The sequence below is a fragment of the Felis catus genome, chromosome A3 (genome assembly GCF_018350175.1).
Source record: "Felis catus isolate Fca126 chromosome A3, F.catus_Fca126_mat1.0, whole genome shotgun sequence".
In the NCBI taxonomy this organism is placed as follows: Eukaryota; Metazoa; Chordata; class Mammalia; order Carnivora; family Felidae; genus Felis; species Felis catus.
Genome location: NC_058370.1, coordinates 26801005 through 26820991, shown reverse-complemented (window position 1 = coordinate 26820991; position 19987 = coordinate 26801005). Strand labels below are relative to the sequence as shown.

The following is a 19987-nucleotide window of genomic DNA, read 5'->3' as shown; positions in this document are numbered from 1 at the left end:
CCTAGGAGAGCCCAGGCAGCTCCCACTGCAACTCTCCCCACTGCAGGACAGTTCTTTTGGCTGCAAATAGCAGAAGGGGAAGGGGAAGGGATTTCTGGAAGGAAAAATACCGGCAGACCCAAGAAGTGAACGAACCGCCTTGGGAAGGCCAGAAGCTAGGCCACTCTGGGCCTCCTGCCTCAGAGCGTGGGAACCTCCTTCCACCCATGTGACTGAGGCAAGGCCAGACAGCCCTGGACACAGGTTCCTCATTTCCAGGACAGCCAACCTGACCGGCTCCTTTGGCCAAGCATCCACCCTGCCACACAGGCAGGGACAACGTTCAGACTGAAGTCACGCAACCAGGCACACGTATCAGACAGCAGCTACCGGGGCGAATGCTCCGGTCCCTTTTTTACGTTTGTATGTAATATGTACTACAAAGGTGAGGTGTCCTTCTCTTTCACCCTTGTGCTCCAACCCGGCAGTTTCTGTCTTGGGGAGGAAACCATACAGTGTTTGCACACAAATTATCGGCTTATGAGACCCTGCTCTGTCGTCTTGTTTTTCTCACTTACTCTACCCTGGAACTGGCTCCCAATCAGTGCACAGCAAGCTTCCTTATCCCTGACTGTAGGTGTAGCGTATTCCCCTGTCTGGAGCTGTTGACTCCTTTAACTAGTCTACTATGGATGGACGTCTAGCTTCCAATTCTACCTCCCCACTTTAGGACCATGATGGGGAAAACAATGTAATTCTACTTTTAAAACTCAGGAAGATGCAAAATTGTAAGTATGGGACCAAATTTGGCTTATGTAGGGTATTTTGTTGGCCAAAACCTGTCTTTAAAACTCTTCTGTATCAGTGATGTTTAAAAGGCAGGAGATTCAATTTAAAAATCCAGATTTCTAGCTCCTCTTGAAAAAAAAGTAACATCTGGACATACCAGCCTGTGTTCCCACGTGATCATCGGCTGGAGCCAAGTGCAGTGAGGGGACCGGGTGAGGCGTGCCCGCTCCGTGTTACCAGTGTTGGTACTGGCGGTCTAGTCCTGCTAGCATTTCAAGGCTGGTGGCATCCTAAAGGCAGCGTGGCCTCGATTAAGGACCAAATGAGGTAAAGAACAGAAGCTACTATTCATTCGTTTAGGAAACATTTATTAAGCTCTCAGTGACATGAAAGACAGCGTGCTGCCTCACAGCACGTTAGGATCTGAGACCAGCGAAGGCAGGCCGGAACCCTGAGTGGCGCTGACCCAGGCCCCGCCTTCAGAGGTGGCAGAGGGCCTCGTGAAGAGGCAGCTCCCCCACCCGTCCCTGGTGCGGGACTCTGCAAGGCCTTCCTGACTAAAAGACAGGTGCAAGAGTTTGATAAGCAGCACCCACTCTGGGCTCCATTCTGGGGGCAAGCAGGAAAAAAGGGTCAAAGTGGAGGCGGTGCTGGGGGAGTGGTGCGTCTGGCCCACAGATGGCTGTGGTGAACTACGAAACACTGATTCGGCCTTTCATTCAGAAACCACCTGTGAGCCTCCTGCTTTATTCCAATTCCACTACATGCGGCTTGAGAATGCCTCTCTTCTGGAGAGGAATGCAGGAATGATGCTCCCCGACGTCCGGGGCCCATCTGAACAGGGGCCCTTGTTAAAAGTGCCTGTTGTGGCCATTCTCACACCCCCACAGGCACTGCCCCCACTCAGCACTGGTGGCTGCCAGGGCCTGTCAATGGGCCTTGTGTCCATCCAGCCCCAGCAGTCAGCCCCAGCAGACACTGGCAGGCTGAGGGCTCCCTCCTGCCATCACGGAGAGCCAATCCCCCCAGACAAAGGCTTTTCATGGGGCAGATCTTCTTTACATCTTAAAGTGTAAAGACGCCCATCTTCTAGCAGGGTGGATCGTGTCCTTGCAGGTTTCAAAGCTGGAGTCCTGGGTCCTCCATGACCTCAGGGGGGATGCTGTCCTAGGTCCCCCATCTCATTCTTGAATTTCATCCTTTTAAAATGATCTTGAGAGCTTTAAGCTCATCCTGGTTGAGGGGATTCAGGTTAAAACCCTTCAGCTCTGGTTTGCCTAAAGGGAGAAAACAATCCATCAGCTAGTCGGGCCTCCTGTTGTCCAACTCCTGCTGGCCCTGGAGTCAGGCCCAGGAAAGGGGCTTATGCTGCATTCATGTTGCCAAACACTTGGCCTTGAGGTCTGACAGGGAAGGGCCTCAAATTCTGCAATGCATTGGATAAGGCACAGGAGTCACCAAGAACCTGACTCTGCTGCCCAGAAACCTCCAGATTTCTGCCAGGCCCGTGACCAATCTGGAGGGGTTAGGTTTACCCAGAAATTTAGCTCTGGCCTTAACCACCTGACTGAGGCCCTCTGAGTGCCCTGAGTCAGAGCTATCCTGCTTCTTACACCATGCCTAGGATTTCCTGTGAGATAGCCCAGGCTGTTCCTTGTGCCTGGAACAGGACTCATGACAGGAATAAGACCCCACGACCTTCCTTGTTCATTCCATCTCTGGGCAGCTACAACCACCGTCCCTGCCCACAGCTTCAGCACCGCTCGCTTGCTGCCCAGGCCTTTGCCTGCCTGGGAGAGGCTTCCACCCTGCTCTGCAAAGTCCATGCTGACAGTCCTCTCTCTTCCTAGTTTCCATTTCCCGCCAGGCCAATACCTTGGGCCTCAAAGAGGCGGTTGACCTTCACTTTAAGTTGTTTGCGGAGTTTCTCTATTTCTTTATCCAGATGGTCCTGATCTGAAAAAAACGAGGTGGGCAGAGGATGAGGTTACACCACAGACAGACCCACCCAAAGGGAGAAGCCATCCACTTCTCCCCCCACTCCTTGAGATCAAGGGCTCCTGGCATTCGGGAAGAAGGGGACTTGAGAGACCAACTGAGGAAGGAAGTGAAGCCTAGAGAAGGGATGCGATCTGCCCCAAGATGGTCGAGTAAGCCCAGGAAAGGACTGAGCACTCGCCTCTCCGTTCACTGACCTATTTTCATATGCAAAGTACCTTCGGCTGCTCAGTGGGTGGGGAAGGCAATATGGGACTTTAGGTCACCCTCCCACAATGAAATCACAGAAAATTCAAACATCAAACCAGAGTGAAGAAGATGGTTAGGAAAAGCATGGCTAAGGAGTTTTACAAACCTAACTCCATCAATATGAGGGGTTTTTAGGTAACAGGACTGTGGTAACATGTGACCTAAACGATCAATGGACAAGCCCGATGCTCGGGCTTAACCTAATTAACCCTGGTGAACAGAAAAGGTTATCTTGCCAAGACTGTTCATACCTTAGGGCACACTGCATTATGAGAAGTAGACGCCACAATGTTTGGTGACACCACTGCCTGATGTCACCCAAACGACCACCTGCTGGTTTGTCTTCCCCACAGATTTTCATTCTTTCCAGTGGGGAGAAGGCCTGGGCAGCGGTTCTAGTGCTCCTGGTAAACGAGCAACGCTAGGCCCTCAGGGGCTTGGTTAGCTTGGGAGGACCCGGAGAACCAGCGACAATCATGTCCCAGAACCCCTCGAGGTATGGTGACAAGACCATATCTGTGGACCAAGACAGCTGAGGACCAGATCCTGAACCCAGGCAAGCAACCCCCTCTGAAAGCTTAGCCTGAGTGAACTGTGGCCACCGCCCAAGTGCAATGACGACTCTTAATTTTATAACCATAGTATTAGTGTACATTTTTCAAAAGCGCAGTCAGAAACTTCTTTAAGCTGTTCTAGTCTCCTTTGCTAAAATTTTATTTCAACAGCGCTAGGGAGACTCTGCCTTCAGGGACGGGCGACCTTGCCGGTCCTCTCTTGGTCTATACATTTTCCAAGGGTCGGGAGAGAAAAAACTACGCACAATCTTTCCTTTTCCCAAGCAAGGACCCATTTGCAGCTTGACTTTTTGCCATTATGCTCCTACAAAGAGCCTCGAGGGTCGTGGCTATGAAGATCTGAGTACGTGCTGAGTGCCCAGGCTGCAGCAGAGCCCGGAGGCTCACTCTCCCCAAACCTCCATTTTCAATGCAGTCTCTACTACAGGGGACCTGAAAAATAAAGAGCCCACTCTGCCAGCCTCCCTTGAAGCGACGGGTGGCCACATGACTTAGTTCTGGCCAACGAGATGTCCGAAGTCTCTAAGGAGGACAGCCTTACTTTGAAACAGAAAGCAAGGCCATACAGCCTGGCATGAGGACACGAGGCCTGCAATGACCACACCGCCACCACGAGAACACGTGAGGGTGACCTTGCTGTGAGCAGCAGTGCCAGTCCTGGACTGCCTGCCTCTAGACAACTACTGAGGAGAAAAACAGAACCAGGTTTCCTGAAGCCTCGGTTTGTTGGGTCTTCTGTATTTGTGGCACAAACTGTTTCTCACTGGTAAACAAGCACTAGGCTAAGTACATATACTGTTTTATCCCACCTTCACAAGTGTGCTACGGAGATGCGTCCCCCCCCCTTTAGAGATGAGAAGTAGCTCAGAGTGGCAGAGCAGGGACTCAAACCCACACCTACCTGAACCCTGTAACACAGCTGCCTCTCCTCAAATGGCCCAAAGCCTGACTCTCACTCAGTTCTGGGTTACGATTGGGGCTGGTGGGGGAGACGTGTCCCTGACTCATCCCCAGAAGGCCTTACCTTTCTCAATCATCTCCTTCGTCTGAGGGTGAGGCATCCTGATGAACATGTTCCCGAAGCAAACCATCACATCTTCTGAAAGGGCAAATGGTCACTCTTTCAACAAATATTTTGGAGCACCTACACTCTTGACAGGCATTGTCTGAGATGCTGACAACACAGTAGAACGAGACAAAAGTTTCTGCCCTCACAGAGCTTATGTTACGGTGGAGGAGAAAGAATAAATAAGCACAGATAGGACCTGTCAGACCCTGATAAGTCTAAGTACTCCACAGAAAAATAAAGCAGGGTAAGACGATGGGGAATGTCAGAGTAGGGGACGAACTTGTCATTGGTATCAGGTGGTCCGAGAAGACCTCAATGATCATGTGACATCTGGGCAGAGACTTGAAGAAAGTGGGTGTGAGCCCTGCAGACATCTGGGGAAAGAGTGAGCAAGGCAGAGCAAGGGGGAACAGGAGAGGAGAGGATGTTGGAGAGTTCCAGGCGGTCTTACAGGACTCCGCCTTTTACTCTGGTGAGATGAGAAGCAATGAGCAGGTTTTAGGCTTTCCGGTGCACTTTAAACCCTGGGCCTGGCCTCTGCCCATCTTTCCAGCCACATCACATCCCCCCCCCCCCCCCCGCTTACTCTGTCTTACCCACCTGTCCTCATCTGAAAAGCCCTCAACCCCTCCTCCAACACCCACGTCATGTCCAATTCCTTCCTCAGCTTTCTCACAACTTCCAATTATGTATTTATGCTGTTTTATCTGTAAGAGCACAAGGGCAGGAACTGCACTGTGTCCATAACCCCCACCCAGCACCTTCCTAGTGCCATCAGTGAGCCAGCAACTAACCCCCATCGTGGAGATGAGCCGCTGAAACCCTGAGCCACAGTCCGTGTCAGACCTGCAACACCTTCTCCCTCATCTCCACAGGCTGTGTCACACACGTGGGGCTTCCTGACTTGTCTTTGTTACAGATAAGTTGAAAGCCTTAGAAGGAAGATAGAACAGGCCTCCAGAGCCTCAGTGATGAAATCCTGACTTACCGGAGAGGCTGAGATCCTTCTGCAGGGCCCGCAGGCCCTCCCGGTTCTGATTCCTTTTGGTGTCCAGATCCACAATCTGCAAAGCACAGGGGTAGGAGGGAACTCAGCTCCCTCTTGCCCCAAACCATTACCTTCCAACAGACCAGAGGCTTTTAAAACTCAACAGACACAAGGCATTGTCCCTGGGTTTCTTCCAATGTCATGTCCAAAACACACTGATGTGCAAATGTACTTCTCCTATTCAGTTTCCAGGTCCTTAAAGACAATGCTCCGTGCAGGTGCTGTCCCCACAGAGAAGGTGTTGGGGAAAAGTTCGCTGACTAAATGGATAACTTATTATTCACTGGAGTGCTAGTTCTCCAGCTGCAGAGCATTTCAGAATCACCATGGCAGTAGAAACCGCTCCCTGGACAAGTCCCTTCGGTTGATGCTGACCTAGTATCAGGAGAAAGCCAACAATCCTGCATTGCAATAGCAGGGGTGGGGGCACTGAAACAGTGCTAACAACACAAAAGCTACTAAGGAAGTGAGGAGACGCTACGGTATCCTTCTGGAGAGCGCTGGCTCTGGAGCCACGATACCCAGGTTTGAATCCTGTTGCCCGCCACGAGCTGTGTAATTTCACCTTCGGAGAAATGGAGATATGAATAGCACTTAGCTCATAGGTTATTGAGCCAGGAACTAAATGAGTTCGCGTAGTCCTTGACACACAGTAAGTACTCGGCAAATTTTAATCGCTTCTTTATTATTATCATCCAGCACACCCTGATGCAGTGTTTCATTTAATGGGCACTTATTCATCCAAGTCTTCCCCTTCTCAGTAAACACTCGACCAGTCATCCAATTATTCTAACTGGAGACGAGTCATGAATCACTCTTCACTCCTCCCACTCCCTCACCCCCATATGTAACCACATCAAGGCCTACTAAAGCCCCAAAATATACCTCTGACCCATTCGCTTGTCTCCATCACCACCAGCTAGAGCCAAACCCATCTCTTGCCTGAACCTTGGCAGTGGCTCCTCACAGACCACCCCTCATGCCCCCCTATATTTTGTGCTCCACACACCAGCCAGAGAACTCTTTTAAAGCCTAAATCCAATTACATCATCCTCCCTCCCCCCATCAACTCCCTTCAAACCCTCAACGCTTAAATTAGCACAAGACCCAAGACCCAGACTTCCAGGTCAGGTCTACAAGGCCCTCCACGACCAAGGCCCCACTTCTCCAGCGTCCCCACCTGCCCAATCACAAGACCACTCTTTTCTCTTTTGTCCCCTGAGAGCCTTGGCCAAGGCAGAGCACCCACAGTCAGTGGGGCGAGGCAGCAGGAACTGCCCTTTGAAAGAGATGTTCAGGTAAACCTATGAAAGAGGTAACGGCTCGGGATCCCGAGGGCACGGCGAGGGACGGAGAAAGGATGGGCACAGGGAATCTCTGGCACAGAGCAGGCGCCCACTTAACACATGCTAATAAATGCGTGAAGCGAGGCGCCGTCACAGGCGTCTGGTCCACCTTACCTTACCGCCGCCCCACGTCTGTCACAGCCGTGAGCCCACCAGCCCAGGTCAGCCCACTGCAAGCCCCCGCTGGAACCGGATTCCGCGCCCAGCGCGCGGCCTTACGGCGCTCGCCGCCAGGCCCCAAACGCCGAACCCCAGCCCCAGCGCCTCGGACCGGCCTCCTACCTGTCGCTTGTCCGCCAGCACCTCCTCCGCGAGCTCTTCCACCTCCACCAGGTACCGAAGCACCCGTTCCGCCTCGGGTGACAGCATGCCCACCACCTAAGACTCCACTCCACTCGGCTCGGCTGCGACACAGCTCAAATTCCGTTCGGGCTCCGCTTCGGCTGCGCATGCGCACGCGCACGCGCCGCCCGGGCAGGCCTTCCGGCGGGCATGCGCAATTAAAAGAACTGTGTCGCGCAGGCTCCAACACTCGAGAGAGAGGCGGGCCTAGCTTTGGGGGCGGGACTGGAACGCCCCCTGCAGGCCCAGAGCGCCTAGCGTGCCGCGCTGCCTTTGAACCCACCTGCTTGTCTTTCTCTATTTGTTGAGCACCTACTAGGCGCCAGGCAGTTTTAGGTGCTGAGGGCGCAGCAGTGAACAAAACACAGTCTCTGTCCTCATGCAACGTCATCCTAGTGGGAAACACCGACAATTCATGACAAAACATATAATTACATACTATGGTGTTTGGGAGTAATAAAATCATTCTTCCCCTGTTTCAGGAACACTAAGAAGGAAGAAGGTCCATGTGTCAGAGTGGCTTATATTTAATCTCTGACACCTTCAGTTTCCAATTTATAAAAATGGGAGTGAATAAAATTCTCCCTCATTGTGTCTCTGCCGGATCAGAAGGAGGTAGGCATCATTTTAAAAATTCAGCTTTCACCAGTATTCATCGAGCCCCTGTCTCAGGCCCAATGTTCAGAGTGGTTGACCTAGACCCAGGGAAGGGGCTGGAAAACCATGTGCAGTGAACAATGAAGTGCCAGCTCAGAAAAGAAGTTCTGTAAGTGTTAGAAAGCAAATCGGCGTGGGCCATAGGCTTTGGAAGGATGTCCAAGAAAAGGCAGGCAGGTGGAACATGGCTGCCACTCAGAACTAGAAGGTTCCCTAGAGATCTTCATGCCTGAACCCCTCACTGTACAGCTGAGAAAAACTGAGGCCCAGAGAGGAGTGAGGACCTTACACAGCCAACAGCCGACCTAGGATTCTGACCTCCTGCCTCCCTGATTCCAGCTTTTTATTCTCTCCTTTGGCCCCCGGTAACCAAACCCCTTAATGCCCCTTGCCTCACTTGAATTTCACAATTTTTTGTGCAGATAGGTTATTACCGCCCATTTCATAGCTGCAAAGTGAGGCCAGGAGAAGCACAATGCCCTGTCACACAGAAAATCAGGAACAAATGTGTGTCTAGAAGCATTCTGGTCTCCATACCACAACTGTCTTTGGATCCTGGGGGAAAAAACTCCCCCCACCCCAGATTGTGGCCCCAGAAGCCCCACCTCCTCTTTGCCTGGCCTTTGGCTTCCTTCAAGTGCCAGAGGCACGGCTAATTTTCCCTTCAGCTGCCCTGCGTGGGGAAAGAAGATTCATTAAGGATTCCTCACTGAGGGTGAATTTGTCGCCAAACCCAAGATGTTTTGTGTAAACACCTTCTGGTTCAGAAACGTAGGCACAGGCCCTATAAAGGAAAGAGGAACATTTGCCAAAGGAGAAACAGGACTTACCAGGCATCCCTGGGGCCTAGACCCCAGGACTGGGTCTCCTCCACCTTGGGGCCCAAAGAGGGCTGGACCAGGCTAACCCTTGACCCCTGCCAGATGAGCCTGGATGGGGAAGGGTTAAAGTGGGCTCCCAAACTGACTGTGACTGGCCCTTAGAGAGCACCCCTGGGGAGAGAAGTCATATGTTTCATTTATATCCAAAACCATCTATTTCACAAATATTTATTGACTGCCCTGATCCCGTTATAAGGATTCCACCGCGGGCAAAAAACGGACATGGTCTTTGCCCTCAGAAAGCTTCCAGTCTGGCAGGAGAGACAAGCAATAAACACACGAACAAGTAAATGTATCATATATCAGGTGGTGATAAACGCCACGGAGAACAACAGAGCGGGATGGTGGGGAAAAAAATTATAGAGGGCCTATATGAAATAATGTGGCCAGGGGGCTTCTCTGAGGCAGTTGCATTGGAGCAGAAATGTGGAATAGGTGAGGGGTGAGCCATGTGAATATCTGGGGGAAAAGTGTTCCAGGCAGAGGGACTAGCAAATGCAAAGACCCTGAGGTGAGGCTTTATTTAGTAAACTGGAAGAATAGCGAGGCCAGTGTAGGTAGAACAGGATGAGCAAGGGGAAGGAAGTAGGAGGTGGGGTCAGAAAGGTGAAGGAGGCATGGAACAAAGAGGTCTACAGAAGGGGCTGTGGGTGCCCGGCCCAGATGGGCAAAGCCCTTCCTGGAGGTCACCTGCAGTCACTGCCGCACATGTCTGTGGCTTCCTGCTTCTCTCTGCCCACGGAGTGGAGTGGGGGGAATGCCGGTGAGTTACGGCCCAGAGACGTGACCCTTAACCAAGAAGAGAGGAGTTGGTGACTGAGTACGCCAGCTTCTCTGCCCCTCTGTGGGACACCCAAGAGGAGGCTGCCACAATCATCCAAGTAGGAGAGGATGGTCACTGCACTGGGAAATAGCGGGGGGTGGGCAGGCAATGGTGAGGGATATCATGGCCTTTGCGCTCCCTCCTCCATTAGCCTGCATTAATTTTCTCCTGCACCTTTGTCACTGCCACATACCCCCTACTTATCAGCCTGGTGTCACCTCCTCCCAAGGGTCAGGAGTCTCCTCTAGGAGCACACAGCTTCCTGGGCTTCTCCCATCTCTGCACTCAAATACTACCTTTTTCTCCGGTCATCTCCCTCCCCAGCCATAAGCTCCAGGGTGGAGACTGTATCTGTCTTGCTCACCGCTGTGAATCCCGAACTGAGAATGGTGCCTGGCACACAGTGGGTGCTCAGCCAATGTTTACGGAATGAATGAGTAGACTCAACACGAAGCAGAACTTTGTCAAATCCAAAGTGTTCAAGGATGAGCAGAGCTAACCCAAAGGTGACCCAGTTCCGATCCCAGGAGCCTGGACTGCCCCAAGCTGAGGATATTGCAGAGGATAGATCCCTCTGCAGCCTGGGGTGGAGGTTCAGGAGTGGGCAGGTGATCCCTAACCAGAGAAACCCTGCCTGGTCACATTGGGCATGCCCCCAATCTTTAGCCCAGGCAAAAGGGACGTGGCTGCTGGGACTTCGGTGTTTGGAGGCTGGAGCCAACAAGAGCAAAGCTACACCCGTTCCCCTGGGGTCCCCTTTTATTATGCACCCCCTTTGGGTATGTGCCCAGTGAGCAGCACCCACTTCTCCCCTTAGGGGGGACTGCCCTCAGGCTGCTGGAGCCTCCTGGGGTGACTTACCTTCCCCTTAAGCTATGACCCATCATTGTAGAGATATGAAAGCCCACCTTCCTCACCTGGGATGATCGTGGGGGTACGGATGGGTAACTCCGAGGTATAATTTGCACTCCACAGTCCCCCTGTGGGATCAGGCTGAAGTTGCCATCCACGTGACATCTGCCGGGCCTGCTCGGCTTCCCCTCCTTCCCTGCCCTGCCCTCCCCACTCCCTATGGTCAAAACTCTCCAATACTCCTATCTCAGTCAGTAAAAGCCTCCTCACCAAGACCCACAAGACCCTGCCTGCGCTGCCCTGCCTCTCTGAGGCATTTCCCACCTCTCTCCCCACTGTTTCCCTCTGCCCTACTATCTGCGTGTCTCCTCCTCTCACTTGCTCAAGTCTTTGCTTAAATTTCACCTTCTCAGCAAGACCTACCCCAACCACTCCACTGTATTTAAAAATGCAGACCCTGCCCCTCCTTATCCACTGATGAACTTCCTCTGCTCTACTTTTTTCTCCTTTTTTTCCTAGCATTTGTCCCTTTCCAGGGTGTTATATAATTAACTTCCTTATATTTGTTGTTCATCTCCCTCTGCTAGAAAGGAAGTTTCACAAGAGGAGGAATCTTTGTCTCATTTGTTAATGACGTGTCCCAAATGCCCAGAACAGTACCTGGCCCCCAGTAGGTGGTGAATAGACATTTTTGAATGAATGAATGAATGAATGAATGAACGAACGAATGAGGAAAAGAGCCAGGACTCTAACCGAGGCAGATTCTCTCTGCGGCCAGGCTCGTAACCCCTCTACTGGAGGTGGGGGGTGGGAGTGGCAGATCCCGCCAGGGCTTGTCGGCTAAGGTAAGGGGATCGGGTTTTGCTCACGGATCAGCGAGAAGCTGCTGGAAGGTTCTGAGTAAGTATGGGACATGATTGGGTGTATTTTGTGAAAGCCCTCTCTGGCGGTGGGGATAGGATGGGCTAAAAGGGAGGAGGGTTATAGTCCAGGGAGTGGGCGTTAGGAATGGGAGGGTGGTGATGAGGGCTTGGAGAGGCAACAGGGCTGTGGCTACCCTGGGACTGGGAGCAGCAAGAAGTCTGCTCCATATCCCAATTCTCCAGGCAGCCTGGGTGGTTGCCCCATGGGCTCTGGCCCGTGAGTAGTCCGGGCCGGGCCTCCCAGCTGCTGACAACATGCCTGTCCCCCAGATGGACTGTTTGCTCTCCCGGGTGGTCCCCAGCTCCTCCCTCCGCTTCCTTTGCGCCCTTGTGGGCTTGGCAGGAGGTGGAGAGGCCTCCACTCCTTCTCCTCTCCTGACCCAGAGAATAATTCTTATATTCATATGATCCTCCTCCTCCGTGCCCTCACTTCATCCTCCCACATCCCCCAGTAACACAGAAACCTGATTCCCATAGGGCAGATGAAGATATTGAGGCCCAGAAAGGGGATGAGACCTTCCTGAGGTCATGAAGCCAGATGGGGACACCAGGTGGGGACCCGTCTTCCTACTCCCCTCGCCTCGATTTCATCAGGCAACAGATGGTCCCATGGCTTGACTTGAAAAATCTTAAGTGACCTCAAAGAGAATGCAAGCCCAGAACATTCCAGGCCTCCCTGAGCTGGCCGTGACGACTATCTTTAATACTCAATCTATTCATTTTAAATCCCAGGAATAGATTCTTCTTTAAATTTTTTTTAACACTTATTTATTTTTGAGACAGAGAGAGACACAGTATGAACGGGGGAGGGGCAGAGAGAGAGGGAGACACAGAATCGGAAGCAGGCTCCAGGCTCTGAGCCATCAGCCCAGAGCCCAACGCAGGGCTCAAACTCGCGGACCGCGAGATCGTGACCTGAGCTGAAGTCGGACGCTTAACCGACTGAGCCACCCAGGCGCCCCAGGAATAGATTCTTCTTATAGACAATGAAAACATTACTGAGAGGACTGAAGTTCCTTTTTGGCACCCCTTCCCCCATCTCAGCTCCCTTTAGAGTCCCAGTTTGAGTGTCTTTTCAGAATTGTGATATCCGTTTAAAGACATAGTCAGGAACCCAGAGAAAATATCGAAGACCACTGTGTGTGTGGCAGGGAAGGAAGGTGGGTAGAGAGCACTGATCGTGAGTGTTTCACTCTGTAGCCCGTTTACTCTCGGACATTTTTGATTCGTATATTTAGATCAATGTCGTATTTTCTGACAGCTGTAATATTTCCTAGAGTGTATGAGCACCATTTGTTTCTCTAGCTTTCTAAATGAAATTTGGCATTTTTTTTTTTTAGGCACTAAAGTACAGAGGTGCTCTCTACTGTGTTTGATATGTGTCCGTAAATATTTGAGACTTATTTTGTTTGTTTAAGTTTATTTATTTATTTGTATCCTCTGCACCCAATGTGGGGCTCGAACTCATGACCTTAAGATCAAGGGTTGCACACTCTTCTGGGCACCTGGCTTTGCTGGTTAAGCATCCGGCTCTTGATTCTGGCTCAGGTCGTGATCTCATGGTTCGAGCCCTGCATTGGGCTCTGCGCTGACGGTGCAGAATCTGCTTGGGATTCTCACTCTCTCCTTCTCTCTCTGCCTCTCTCCTGCTCTCTCGCTCTCAAAAATAAATAAATAAACTTTTTAAAAAAGAAAAAAAAAAAAAAAGCTGCAAGCTTCTGATTGAGCCAGCCAGGCACCTCAAATATTTGAGGTTCTTACAAAGTGCAAGTAGTTGTTTTGTGTGTTTATGTATTTTTAAAAAATCTTGGGGCGCCTGGGTGGCGCAGTCGGTTAAGCGTCCGACTTCAGCCAGGTCACGATCTCGCGGTCTGTGAGTTCGAGCCCCGCGACGGGCTCTGGGCTGATGGCTCGGAGCCTGGAGCCTGTTTCCGATTCTGTGTCTCCCTCTCTCTCTGCCCCTCCCCCGTTCATGCTCTGTCTCTCTCTGTCCCAAAAATAAATAAAAACATTGAAAAAAAATTAAAAAAAAAATCTTAATGAGGTCATCACACACACACAGAGATGGGCACAAATCATAAGTGGACAACAGTTCAAGAACTTTCCAAAACTGAACACACCTATATAACCAGATCAAGCAACAGAACTGGGAGATCCCCTCCAAGGCCTCCCCACCGCTAACTACCCTAAGAGTAACCACCACCCTGACTTCTAACACCAGACATTGATTTTGTCTGTTTTTGAAATTTAAACAAATGGGAGGTCACAGTGTGTGCTCTTTCGCGTCTGACTTCTTTTGCTCAACACTTTGTTCATGAGACTTATATCTCTATTATGTGTGTGGTTGTAGATCGCTTACTTTCAATGCTGCAGGGTGCTCCATTGGTGGGATCACACCACAACGAAACCATTCTGCTGCCATTGGTGGACATGGGCTGATTTCCAGCGTGGGGCCGTTACGAAGCGCAGACATGAGGGGCGCTTGCGTGGCTCAGTCGGTTAAGCGTCCGACTTCATCTCAGGTCATGATCTCACCGCTTGTGGGTTCGGTCCCCGCGTCGGGCTCTGTGCTGCCAGCTCAGAGCCTGGAGCCTGCTTCGGATTCTGTGGCTCCCTCTCTCTCTGCCCCTCCCCCCGCTCGTGCCCTGTCTCTCTCTCTCTCAAAAATAAATAAACATTTAAAAAGATTTAAAAAAAAAAAAAAAAGAAGAAGCGCTACAATGATCCTTCAGGGACCTGTCTCCTGGTATTTGTCTGTGAGCTCCACTTCTTCTTGGCTTCATCTTCCCCCACATTTCTTGAAGGCTAGTCCTCCCCCCCGCCCCCACTTGAACACCCTCCTTCTCACCTCTCTGCCTTTGCTCAGGCCCTGCCCTTTGCCTGGAATATCCTTTGCTTTCCTTCACCACTTGTTGAGGGCTTACTCTTCCCCGAAGGTCTCTCCTCCTAGAAGACACCCTCCTCCCACACGCCTGATTCACCAGAAAGGTTGCTCTCCCCCAGGTCTGCCAGAGGGAATTTGGTCCTTCTTTTCTTCTGACATCAACCACTTTCCTGTTTGGGGCTGCTTGTTTTTTGCCACTGTTTTGGCTTTCTCACTAGCCATGGAGCCCACTGGGGCTAGGGGCTCCATGGACTTCCCATCAGTGCCTGGGACCCCCAGGAGAGGTCTACTGAATGATTGAGTGTGTCCATGACCTAATCATATGTTGGAGGAAATTAAGGGTCCTGTCCGTCTGTCTGTCTCTGTTTCTCTCCCCTCTCCTCTCCTTCTTCACCAACCAGAATCTTTCAGGAGATGCTCATTCCACTGGAAATAGGGTGGAACATGGAGTCAAGACTTCCCCTGTCTTGGGTGGAGATGAGAGGCTCAACTCATCTGTAAAATAGGTCTTGTCACTCACTCAGTCACTCAAGGCAATGGTTATTGAGTGCCTACCCTGTGCCAGGCCCTGGGGACCCACTGGTAAAATAGGACAGGTCTAGTCCTGAGTCTGGCGAGCTTTCAGTCACAAGGATAAGATTAACATTCATGCATATACCGTTTCTAACTGCAATAAGGCTCATATGAAAAGCTCAGAGTCCAATAAGATAATACAGAGGGGTGCCTTAACCTAAATCAGGGAGTGGAAGTAAAAAAAGCTTTCTATAAAAAGTGACATTTGACCCAAGATCTAAGGCTGGGTAAAAATAAACCAAGCAAAAGGAAAGACTACGGGTGAAGGTGAGGTAGACAAACTGTTCCAATGGCGTTGTGGCAGGAAGGAACCTGGCAGAGGCCAGTGTGGCTGGAGCCCAAGGAGAAGGGGAGAGAGAGATAAGGAATGAAGTTGAACTGGGTAAGCAGGAGCTAGGTCATAATGGAGGGCCTGGTGGGCAAGGTGACATTGAAAAGTGGATTAATTCACTCCGTAAGTAATTATTGGACACCTTCCATTCGCCTGGAGGTGCCTCTGCCAGGGAACAAGGCAGACAAGATCCTCGTTCCCATAGAGCTCACAGTCCGGGGGCAGATAATAACATTAAACAGAGGAGGAATGGCTTATCTTTATAGAGGCCCTACTGTGTGCCAGGAAAAATCTCGTTTGATCCTTACTACCACACATCACGAAGTAGGATACTCATTTTACTGAAGAGGAAACAGGCTTAGCAAGGCGGAGTGATTTCCTCATATGCAAGGAGTCTTGAGGATGTATTGCAGTCCATTTTCAAAGCCCCCTGACAGCACTTTTACTCAATGCCAGTATGTGAAGGATAAACTGCCGTATTCTCTGTAGAAGCCTCTATCTAAATTATAAACACACAGACCATTCCGTCAGCAAGTGGATTGATTCTACAGATATCCAAAATAATGCGTCCACAAAATTATTCATTAATGGATTATTACAACAGGCTGGGGACAACCTAACTGCCTGTTATTTAGGGGCTTGGAGAAGTAGATTGTGGTACATCCACGCAATGGGGTGCTGTGACGCCATGAAAAGGAACAAGGGCCCTGAAATATGCACCGATAACACACACACACACACACACACACACACACACACACACACACAATTATGTTTGTTTAAAGGACTTTCAGATTCTATAGGGAAGAAAGTGACAGCAAAACAGGGAAAACATTCCAGGATTGTTGAATCCAAAGTGACTTCCTCGGTTTACAGGTGAGGAAACTGAGGCCCAGAGAAGAGAGGTGAGGTAACTTGCTCAAGGTCACCTAAGCAGGTAACTGGCAGACTCAGGACTGGCTGTCGCCTGAATTAGAGACCTGTGCCCTTTCATGTCAGCTGGCTCGGGATCACTACACATCTGTGTGCCAAGTTCCACTAAGTGCAGAAGACACAGTGGTGAGCAATGTAGGCATGACTGCTGCCTCCACAGATCTTATATCCTAGACCAGAAACAAGCACATATTATAACATCATGTAGTGATACAAGCTTCGGATGAAAAATAAGGCAGGTAAGGGGATGGAGTGTCAGGGGAAAATGACTAGGAAAACCCCTCCGAAGAGGCAACCTTTTTTTTTTTTTTTTCAACGTTTATTTATTTTTGGGACAGAGAGAGACAGAGCATGAACGGGGGAGGGGCAGAGAGAGAGGGAGACACAGAATCGGAAACAGGCTCCAGGCTCTGAGCCGTCAGCCCAGAGCCTGACGCAGGGCTCGAACTAACGGACCGTGAGATCGTGACCTGGCTGAAGTCGGACGCTTAACCGACTGCGCCACCCAGGCGCCCCAGGCAACCTTTTAAAGAAGAGAAAGATGGAGGCCTGTGAATTCCTGGGGGAGTTGCAGGAGTAAAGCCAGGCAGGACGGATTAGGTTGGCATGGGAAGAGAATAGCAGAATCAGTGGCTGGAACAGAACAAGGGAGGGAAAGACAGAAGGAGGTGAGGTCAGAGAGGAGAACAGGAGAGAGATTATAGTCAGGGTTGAGGACATTGGCTCAAAGTGAGGAAGGAAATATTCAGAGGGTTTTGAGCAGACATGGAACCTGATCAGATTTCTTTTTCAAAAAGGCCCCTCTGGCTAAGGGTGGAGATTGAACATTAGGAGCAAAAGAGGGGCTGCGGGGAGCCCAGGGAGGAGGCTGGTGTGATCCAGTTGTCCAGGAGAGAGGTGACAAAGCCATGGCCTGGGGCAGTGGATAGGGAGCAGAGATGGGTCTCCCCATCTGTGCACTGAAGGGGTTGGATGACATGGTCCCTTAGGGCCCTTCTAGTTCTGGCGTTTCATAATTTGGTGAATTAGTTCAGCATACACCAAGTAGGTGCAGCCAAGCCCATGTTTTCCTTTTCTCACAATCTCTAGATTTTTCCTTTTGGATTCTGAGTCTGGACAGAGCCCAGTGCTCTGAGGCTCAGCACGGGGACTCCTGCCCACCCCCATCACTGCCAGCCTCACTCCGGTCCCCACCTCCCATTGACAGATGGGTGGGCAGCAGGAAGCAGCTGGGCCTCGAAGCCTGCAGGGCCCCAGGGGAGGGAATTATCTGAGAGTTCATAACCCCTCTCTGCCTTCCAGATCTTGAGTTAAAAGCCCCAAATGTCACATCCCCAAGGGGCAAGGGCATGAGGGTGCCAGGAGAGGGGCAGGACAAGGGGCATGACAGCGCTTCTCTGTCCTCTGCTGCCCACATGGGGGTGGGGCCCTGGGGTGCTGAGAACTCCAGCTTTGGGAGCAGGAAGCCATCAGAGGCTGAAACTGGTGGCCCTCAGGCCGTGTCTGACCCACTGACCTATTTACTTGGCCTGAAAACTGTTTGAGCAAAAATGGAGCCAACATTTAAAAATCAAGAGATTTTACAATAAAATCCAGATTTCTGGTTTCTCTTGACTAATTAGAAAATCTGACCGTGCTGACCGCCTATTCCCATAAGACAACATTCAGCAATCGCTGAGTAGCAGCTGTCCTCATTATTATTTTATTTTATTAATAGGTAAATACACTCACGTGATTGCAAAAAAATTATAAATGGGCCCATAATGAAGTCTCCCTCTCCCATCCTGTTCCCCTTCTGCCTTCTTTAGTAATCTCATGTTCTTATATAGACTTCCAAAGTTTCTTTATGCATGTACAACAAATAGATTATTCTCCTCATTTTCACTCAGCTCCACCCCCGTTCTGTCCCTTGCATGTCCCCATGGAGACCTCCCTGTATTAGGAGATGGAAAGTTTCATTGCCTCCCTTACGGCCACATGTCATTCTGTTGTCAGAAAGTCCATGATTTATTTAACCAGTCCCCGACTGATGGGCATTTGGGTCATTTGCAATATTTGCTGCTATAAACAATGCGGTGCCAATTATCTTGTGCATAGTTTACACGAGAAAAACAGGAATATTACTAGAAGCTGCTCCAATCAGAGGGTGCGGTAGGCACGGACTGAGTTTTGAGCTAGTCAGAAAAATGTGATAAGGACGGTTCCCCAAGAGTGATTCTTCAGATTCCCACCAAAGCCCAGAGACCATGACCTAGGGACCTAAGGAAAGGCTCCCAGATTTGCTTCTGCCCCTTGCTAGATGTGGGACTTCTCTCTGGGTCTCAGTGTCCCCATCTGTAAAATGAAAGAGGGGCTTGGGGAGCTGGATCAGATCTCAGGGCCTGTCCAGTTCTGAACAGCTGTGGTCCACCTTCTCCTTCTGCACTAGCCACATCCAGCCTCTCCTCAGCCCTGGTATGAGCCTGACTCAGTCTCCCTGCAGGGCCTTTGCTCAAGCTGTTCTGTGCCACACCTGCCCCCCACCACACACACTGACACACCCCTTCCACTAAAACACCATTCCCTTACTCCCTTATTAGTCCTAGTATGAATCCCTGATCTTTGATTTCAGACCACTCAGAACACGCCAGTCCAAACCATTCGGGTCAGGGTCCCCTCTAAGTGCCATTGGTAGGTGGGTCACCCCCACCTGGCTCACACTTCAGACATCCCATCAGATCCTTCTTCTGTCACCTCTCCAGTGGCCTGAACTAGTGTTCTTGAATGCCAACTCTGCTACTCCCTAACTAATGGCTTTGGGCAAGTGACAGCACCTTCAAGGGTCCCAGTTTCCTCACGCAAAAAAAAAGGGGGCGCAGTTTGAGGGCAACATATAGTCATAACCATAACTTCTTAGCGCAACTCCTGATACACAGAATGGATTGATAATTCTGTAGGTCACCGCCCTTGTGTGAATCAGTTATCTGGTTTATAAATTACAGAGGACAACAGAACTTACTTCATAGAGTTGATCACTCACTCATTCCTTCAATGATGTTTATCAAATACCTATTGGGTGCCAGGGACAGCACTGGGCACTCAGTAGTTTGTCGGTGAAAAAAATAGATGAATTGTCTCAACTCTCATGGAGCTGTCAGGAAATTCCAAACAGGCAAACATAAAAGGATAAATTGGACTAACACGTCATGGAAGTTCATAACAGGGGAGCATCAGGGAGATTTCTCTGAGGGATAAGGAGCATGGCACAACTGGGTGGGAGATCCGGGAGGGCTTCCTGTGGAAGGCATCACCCTAAGCTAATAATTAGCATTAATTCTCCTCACCACAGTTCCAGGAGGAAAACACTGGTTGCCCTTCCCCATTTTGCTTTTTTTCCCCCCTGAAGCTAAGAGAAATTGAGTGACTTGCCCAAGGTCGTAGAGTCAGGAAGGGGTGAGTAGGTTTCAAACCCAGGTTCCCTGGCTCTAGGGCCTCAGACATAAAAGTATATCTTCTACTGCCTGTTTGAACAGGTTTATATGAGGATGTAGAAAGGCATGGGAGGTACAGAGCTGCCTCCGTTGTGGTGGGGCCCAGAGGTCAGAACCTAACTGTCAAGCCCCATCCAGGTACCCATGAGAAGGTAGAGATCCAGACACACACAGAACTGGCCCAGGGCCGTTACGGGGTCCAAGGTCAGAGCTTCGCTCTGCCCAGGGCTCCGTGCACTCCATGAGTCTCCCTGCCTAGGGCTGT

The 19987-nt window shown here is 50.6% G+C and overlaps 1 protein-coding gene across 1 annotated transcript; it reads right to left on the bottom strand.

The window, feature by feature from the left end:
- Positions 1-1119: 1119 nt before the first annotated feature.
- PDRG1 (p53 and DNA damage regulated 1) lies at positions 1120-7528 on the bottom strand. The gene is made up of 5 exons (XM_003983632.5): positions 7336-7528; positions 5648-5723; positions 4615-4689; positions 2644-2724; positions 1120-2045 (listed from the first exon to the last, which is right to left on the bottom strand). The coding sequence occupies exons 1-5, from the start codon at positions 7420-7422 to the stop codon at positions 1963-1965; spliced, it is 402 nt and encodes a 133-aa protein (XP_003983681.1). The 5' UTR covers positions 7423-7528; the 3' UTR covers positions 1120-1962.
- Positions 7529-19987: the final 12459 nt, after the last annotated feature.

Bases quoted from the DNA above. Each gene is read 5' to 3' on its own strand.
- PDRG1 (XM_003983632.5), bottom strand. From the start codon at position 7,422: ATGCTGTCACCCGAGGCGGAACGGGTGCTTCGGTACCTGGTGGAGGTG. The intron at 4,690-5,647 runs GTAAGTCAGGAT...TTGCCCTTTCAG, and splicing joins GAAGGATCTCAGCCTCTCCG to AAGATGTGATGGTTTGCTTC. The intron at 2,725-4,614 runs GTAAGGCCTTCT...CGTTTTTTTCAG, and splicing joins GAAGGAGATGATTGAGAAAG to ATCAGGACCATCTGGATAAA.